At 47.3% G+C, this 7,545-nt stretch overlaps 1 protein-coding gene across 13 annotated transcripts; it reads left to right on the top strand.

Annotated features, from left to right (window-relative positions):
* The first annotated feature begins 1,742 nt into the window (after nt 1-1,742).
* On the top strand, nt 1,743-5,892 carry ARMCX1 (armadillo repeat containing X-linked 1). Of its 13 annotated transcripts, none has more exons than XM_060136964.1 (5): nt 1,743-1,875; nt 2,217-2,273; nt 2,792-2,891; nt 3,646-3,760; nt 4,014-5,892. In XM_060136964.1, exon 5 carries the CDS (start codon nt 4,144-4,146, stop codon nt 5,506-5,508), a length of 1,365 nt encoding a protein of 454 aa, XP_059992947.1. In that variant the 5' UTR covers nt 1,743-1,875; nt 2,217-2,273; nt 2,792-2,891; nt 3,646-3,760; nt 4,014-4,143; the 3' UTR covers nt 5,509-5,892. The 13 variants fall into 13 exon arrangements, with proteins under 13 accessions (XP_059992947.1, XP_059992944.1, XP_059992942.1 ...); XM_060136961.1 differs by having other exon boundaries at nt 2,729-2,891; XM_060136959.1 differs by having other exon boundaries at nt 2,217-2,285.
* Nucleotides 5,893-7,545: the final 1,653 nt, after the last annotated feature.

Here is a 7,545-nt window from a genome sequence, read left to right as displayed (position 1 = left end):
CATTTTTAAAAAAATAGTGTGTATAATGTGTGTGAGAGAGAGACAGAGATTGATTTCTACTAAGAGGATGTATCTTTTTTTTCAAAGTGAGTTATTTTTAGTTTTTTTTTAAGTCTTAGTTGCCTGTGAGAATGTGATGAGAGCTATGACCCCTCTTCCCACTAAGATGGACATATGCGTGCACATGACTTTGATACAATTTTAGGTAGAACAAAGAGGTGGCCAGTTGAGAATTCCTACTCTAGGTTAATCAGTATGGTTAGTGGGGAGAGTCCTTCAGGCCCAGGCATACATTTGGCTGAGGGAGCACCAAGGTGGGTGTGGGCTGCGGGCAATGACCCTGCAGCAGGGCTGGGTTCTCCCTGGGTGCCCTGAGGTAAGGAGGCCAGGGGTGGGAGGCCAGCAGGCTGCCCCTCTCAGGCCAGGTGGTAGCAGCACATGGCATCAGGAACAAGGTTAACTGGGCCACCATTAATCAGGGCAGAGCAGGACAGGCAGGCCTGGGTGCTTCCCCCAGCAATTGCTTTTCTAGGCTTCATGGAAACTTGCAGCTACAGGAGTAGGTGGGAACAGCAGTCTCTTCTCTGCATCCCTGAGTTACCTCTGTGGGAATATGAGGGAGGGAGGGAGGAAAGAAGTCAAAGGTGTTTACTCAGTTTTGTCACCTGAGTAAAGGTGGCATTTACCACTTTGGTCACCATGTATATTTTTAGAGTGTGCAAAAAGAGTCAGGTTCTATAACGCAGGGGATGAGAAGCTCTGGAATATAGGAGAGATGGGAGGGCATCACCTTCCACCCTTCCTTCTTGACAAGGCCGGGAAGATCGGATGATTTCTGCATCCCTCACACCCTCAGCTTCCTCAGCTTTAGTAGACTAAAAGCTAATCTGGAGCAGGTGTTCAGAACAGCCATCAAATCACAAGAGGCTCACACAGCAGTCAGCCAAGACTTTGCGACATTGAATGCATGTCTTTCTTTAATCAAACAATACAAGATTTTAATGTTTTTGTTTTATCAAATTGTAAGTTGATCCAAAATTAGAAAAAGTAATAGATCATTTATGTAAAATGGCAAAGATTAGACAACTAGTCATCTTTGTGGACTAATTCATAGACCATGTGAAAAATAAGTTTTCCATTTTAAAACAGGTTACTACGTTTTGAAAGCTTCTTTTTGACTGTAACCAGTGGAAACATTTTCCTTGTGTTATAAATAAATATAGTAAAATTAGCGAGGCCTTTTGGGTTTTCCCCTCCGACTTAAATTCTTCTCCAATCAAACGAAGATAGCATCATTTTATTTTCTCAATATAAGAGTAATGCATTACTGATTTTTAAAAAATGAACAGAAAAGTTTAAGAAAGTAAGACATTCCCACTACCCATATCCTTTTCTGAGATCTTGAATCCCATTTCATATAGGGGTGCAGGGGAAACGCTGAGCATTGAGGCTGCGTTGTGGGGGGGGGCGTGAAGGGAGAGGTGGGTGGACAGGGAGTAGAGGAGAGAAAAATTATTCCTCAAAGAGGAAGAAAAGACCAATGGACATGGGAGCAGATGTAGTTTCTCTCTGCTAACCAAAGAAAGGCAAATGTCAACCACAAGATAAGCTACTTCTGGTTTCTGGGATTGGCAGAGGAAAATGAGTGGCAGGACCTGCAGTGAAGGGAAAGGAAACGGGTGGGCCGGCTCCTGCCGCACTGCTGGTGGGAGTGGTAATTGGGGTTCTGAGCTCACGAGTGACGTGGCTCTCACGTGAGCAGGAGCCGACGTGTGCAGACGTCCTTCTAATCCAGGTCTTTCGTTTGGTCCGGTTGCCATCTCCCTATTACCTCGAGGGCTGGCGGGCCTGTGGCCAGGAGAGGAGGAGGAGGAGGTAACTTCCCTGATCCCAGCCAGTCTATGTGTGGATGGGTGCTTGCCCGGGGGATTCCTGCGGTGCGGGTAGAGGAGGGTGGAGACTAAAGAAGGACGAGGCTCGCTTTCTCCACACCCTTGCACTATCCCCGGCCCTTTCAAGAACAAGAATGGTGGACCCTGGGGGCCAGATTACAGGGGAGACCCCAGACCAGGAGGGGGGAAACCTGAAACCTTTGGCATCCAGGGCCTTGAATCGGGAAGGCCCGATGTTAAGGTTCTTGTCCTGTGTGCTGGTCCATCTAGCAAGCCAGTATCTTGGGGCTAGGCGTCTGTCTTGTCATTCCCCGTGTCTTTCAGTAGGGCGCTGTACCACTCGGAGCAAAGGAATAAAGAATCTGCCCCGAACCTCTGCAAGTCAGTGTAAAGGTGGGATTGCCCCGCGGTCCCCAGAAGGGCGGGGATGGCTGGGGTCCTCCTCCTAACTCGGGCGCATTACTGACTCCGCAGTCACCTCCCTGCTCTTTTATATAGGAAATAGGAGATGACAGCGTGTACAGGAAACATAGTTGTCGTTGGGGCTATGACTGCGTCGTGCAGGGGAATCAAAGAGATCTTTGGGTTTTCTTTTGCTCCTCCGGTTTTTCTCACTCCCTCGCCCCGCCTCCCCTCTTTCCAGTTGTTCGAAAGGGGTGTGGTTTTTCCTGGGAAAATGGCCGACCGCTGGGGCAGGGGCTGGGGCTGGGGCTGGGACTGGGGGCGGGGGGAGGGGGTGGATGGACGCCCTTGCTGGAAGAGGGCTGCTGTTAGCGGAGTCCTGAGAAGTGGGGATAGGGTGAGAGACCAAAAGGTGAAATCCGTTTGACAACCAGGACCTTGGATTCGGAAAGGCTGGTATTGGGACTGTCTGAAGTGCTGTTCTGTCTGCCTAGCAGTCTGTCTCTGCCCTGTCGCCTGTCTGTGTCTTTGGATCTTGCGGCTGAAGGCCAATCCAACTCTAGGAGCAGGAAGAAGAGGAAAATTGTCCAGAAACAAGTATGTCAGAGTGAGAGTGGTGGCACTATTTAGGGATCCCTGGGCTGGAGAATGGTGAAGACTGCAAACTCCAGTGGGCCTGTGGACCTCCCCCACATACCCCTCCTCCTCTCCTCTCTGGACCATTTCGGAGCTTGCAAAAGAAAGTGCTCTGCACGGAAAGAAGTGGCTGGGAGGACGAAGGTGTCACGAGAGTCCTGGGGTGGGGGTGGGGAGGACCTTTCTCCAAATTACTCTTTGGTACCAGAGTTGTCAGTCCTTAGGTTAGGTGGAGGCGGAAACCGAGATGAGGGAGGAAGGAAATTGCTCCCGAGCCGTGGATATAATGGGTGGGGGTAGGAGTATCCTGGTACCTCTGGGTTGCTGGGGGTGGCGGAGGCAAGGGCGGAGTTCGAGACTTCTGTGCATTTTACGCCTGTCTGGCTTCTAGACACTCTCCCTCCACCACCATCCATTTTGTTACAGGGAAGGAGTTGTGGCACTCACCTTCTAAGGCAGTGACTTTCGGGGCTGGGGGCTGGGTGGAGGATTGGAGGAGATCGAAGGAACGGGGGGGGGGGGTGGGGGCGGCTTATAATGAACTTAAAAGCCGCAGCTCAGTGAGGAGAGCGGGGGAACCGAACGTGGGAAATATTGGGCTCCGCGGGACTAGGGCCAGTGATTCCGCAGAGGAACGTGTGTCCTGTCCCGGATGAGGTTCATCTGTCTGTCCCAGGAGCTCTCAGCACCACTCCCCCCACCGCTTTGTATGCAGGTTTGCAGGACTCAGTGTACTTCCAGGCAAGAAATAGAAGGAAGAAACTGCCTGGACCCCTGAGGGTGTATGTGGGGCTGCCACTGCCCCCAGGACATCTGGAGGGACAGGGGAGGTAGGGAACTGATTAGCTATCTTAAATTTAACATACTGGGGTGGGGTGGTTGAACATGAGGTTGGAGAATCTGGAGGTGGGGAAAATTTTCAAAATTACCTTCCTGATTTAAAAAAGGGATCAGTGATCTACCCTTGAGTCCCTGCCATGTCCCCATTTGTTTTGTCTCTTTGTAGGTCTGTAGTTCAGTCTCTCTGCATGCAAAGGCACAGAAGGAGGAGACTGAAGCCTCAAATCTTTCTTTCATTCTTAGGTCCCCCAGTATCTGTAGCTGCAGCAGAGCCTGCTGGCTGTAGCTGAAGACTCCACAGCCCCCTCCCCCTGACCCCTGACTTGGGAGCACTCTTCTGGCCAGAGCAAACCCTCCAGACACTCGTGGCAGCATGGGCCGAACTCGGGAAGCTGGCTGCTTGGCCGCTGGTGTAGTGATCGGCGCTGGCGCCTGCTACTGCGTATACAGACTGACCTGGGGAAGAGATGAGAGCGAGAAAATCTGGGACGACCACGATGATGATGATGAGGAGGAATCTAGCGATATTGCAGAGACTGGGAAAGGAGCTAAGGCTAATGCTGGGGCAGGGGCTGGAGCCAGACTTCAGGGTGACTCAAAGGCCAAGGCTGAGGTGTCCGTGGAACTCAGGAGTGGATCTAATGTAAAGGCAGAGGCCCACTTGAAGGCCCAGAGTGGAGGTGGCCTAGAGGCCAAGGCCAAGGCCCTTTTCAGCACCCTGAAGGAACAGGCAAGTGCAAAGGCGGGCAAAGGGGCCAGGTTGGGTACCATCTCCGGAACCAGGACCCTTACACCTGGTTTACCCTGCCCAGGAGTCAGGGGTGGAGGCTGCCACCCTGTGAGGAATGGAGCTAGGACTGGGGGCAGGACTAGTGGCAAGTCCAAGGGAAGGACCAGAGGTAAGAGCGCCAGGACTCCAGCTACATCATGGCCTGTTCGAAGGGGCAAGTTCAACTTTCCCTATAAAATTGATGATATTCTGGGTGCTACTGACCTTCAAAAGGTCCTTAACATCCTAGAAAGAACTAGTGATCCTTTTATTCAGGAAGTAGCCTTGGTCACTCTGGGTAACAATGCAGCATATTCATTTAACCAAAATGCCATTCGTGAATTGGGTGGTCTCCCAATTATTGCAAAACTGATAAAAACGAAAGATCCCATTATTAGGGAAAAGGCGTACAATGCCCTTAATAACTTGAGTGTGAACGCGGAAAATCAGGGCAAGATTAAGACATATATCAGTCAAGTGTGTGATGACACCATGATCTGTCGTTTGGACTCAGCTGTGCAGATGGCTGGTCTAAGGCTGTTAACCAACATGACTGTGACAAATCACTACCAACATTTGCTTTCCTATTCTTTTCCAGACTTTTTTGCTTTGTTATTCCTGGGAAATTACTTCACCAAGATTCAGATTATGAAACTAATCATAAACTTTACTGAAAATCCAGCCATGACAAGAGAGCTGGTCAGTTGTAAAGTACCATCAGAATTGATTTCCCTCTTTAATAAAGAATGGGACAGGGAGATTCTTCTTAATATCCTTACCCTATTTGAGAATATAAATGACAACATAAAAAATGAAGGGCTTGCCTCATCCAGGAAAGAATTCAGCAGAAGTTCACTTTTTTTCTTATTCAAAGAATCTGGAGTGTGTGTTAAGAAAATCAAAGCATTAGCAAATCACAGTGATCTGGTTGTGAAAGTAAAAGTCCTAAAAGTATTGACCAAACTTTAACTGGGGGTCTGTCCCAAACAATACTGAGGTAATTTTTTTAGTTTGCACTTGGGAACAATGCATTTTGTAAATTCTTTGCTTTTCACTGTGCTTATATGTCAAAGAGATCCTTTCAGCTGCTATTTTGGAATAATGAATATCACATATCAACAGTGATGCTGGTTGTGATGGTTGGTTTTAGGCTAGACCATTTTAAGGATGTCAGATGAATACTAGGGCTTGTACAAAGAAAGCATTTATTGATTCCATCTTGCTACCTAGATTGAGATATTTTTACTCTTTCCTCTACTTAAACTGACAGCGAACTAATCACGAATAAGCTATACTTTTGTATTGGTTTACATTTGTTAATCTTGTGTTTCATCAATAAAGTTGTGTGTTTTAACCAGCAAAAAAAAAATTATCATGTTCTTGAGTTTATGATATATTTGGAGAGGCAAGATGTATGGAAACAAAAAGATACTAACAAAACTGAGAACCTCTAATCATGGCCATCTGTTTCCTATTTCTGCAGGCAACAGTGCTCTCCTCCGAATACTTAAGTAGAACTGGGCATGAAGGATGGGATAAAAACAGGGCGGAAGGGCATTGGAGGAAGGAGGAGTGATGGGAAGAAAGGCATGGAGGTGGGAATTTTTCTCCACAGAAGAAGGAGGCTGTGCCTCCTCTGTGGAATAAAGTGTGGGGAGGGGAGTGATGGAAAATACAGTCTAGCAGTTGGATGAGTTCCATTCATGGAGGATCCCTGATTTCTAAACTGAGGTGTCTGTATATTATTCCACCAACCCCTGGGAGACACCAAACCCTTTTGTGACCAGAGGAGTGACAGGATGAAAGGAACGTTATGTGGCTGACTTGTGTGCAGAATGGGTCAGAGTTGGAGTGGGGACAGGAGTGGCCACTGGAGATTGGAACACCACTTAGGAAGTTACCACCATAGTTCAGGCATAGATGCTAAAGGCGTGAAATTTCACTGGTGGCAATGGGAGTGGCAATGGGAGGAAGGAAGTGAGAGTTGCTTTGAATGAAGAAGTGCTGGAACCTATCCTGGGGACATACAGAGAGGGACAATTTTATTGTAGGGTCCTGAGGGCATTTGATAGGAAAACATCCTCTTTCTTGTCCAACTCTGGTTGTGAATATGTTAGTGATTATTTTGAAATTATGAGAAAATATAAAAGAATAATTTTTAGTGCTTCTATCAGATTTCTTTTACAAGATTGGTTGGGGCAGGGTCTTTATGGAACCTCGAGAGGGCTGTTGGCATCCATACTGGAGAAGATCCACCTCTCTTCCAACCCAGAGTATGGTGAGGGTGTGGGTGGAGGGACACCTTCAAACTGTGCTGGTGGGAGCATACTTGGTACAAGATCCATTTGGATACATGTTTCAGAAGCTTTCAAGATGTGCATGTTCTTTGACCCAGTAATTCCACTTATACAAATTTGTCCTTAGGAGATATAATTGGTTTAGGAGAAATAACTGGCTTGTACAAGTTTGTGCATCTTTGCACTGTTTTGAAGAGTGGAAAACTGTGAATGACCCAAGTGTCTTGAAATAGGCACTTGGCTAAGAAATTAAGGTATTGAAACATTATTCAGCTCTTGAAAATGTTGATGGGCAACTACACTTATTTACATGGAGAAAATTCAGTATATATATATATATATATATATATATATATATATATATATTTTTTTTTTTTTTTTTTTGTGGTACGCGGGCCTCTCACTGTTGTGGCCTCTCACGTTGCAGAGCACAGGCTCCGCACGCGCAGGCTCAGCGGCCATGGCTCACGGGCCCAGCTGCTCTGCGGCATGTGGGATCTTCCCGGACCGGGGCACGAACCCGTGTCCCCTGCATCGGCAGGCAGACTCTCAACCACTGCACCACCAGGGAAGCCCTCAGCATATATTTTAAGTGGAAAAGCCAGTTACATGACCATATACATAGTGTATTCCATTTTTGAGAAATATAAAATATTTACATGCATTAAAACTTCTATAAGGCTATATACCAAAATAAGAAAAATGGCTA

The sequence above is a fragment of the Lagenorhynchus albirostris genome, chromosome X (genome assembly GCF_949774975.1).
Source record: "Lagenorhynchus albirostris chromosome X, mLagAlb1.1, whole genome shotgun sequence".
Classification (NCBI taxonomy): Eukaryota; Metazoa; Chordata; class Mammalia; order Artiodactyla; family Delphinidae; genus Lagenorhynchus; species Lagenorhynchus albirostris.
Note: the sequence above shows the minus strand (reverse complement) of the source record. Positions and strands in the feature narration are given on the sequence as shown.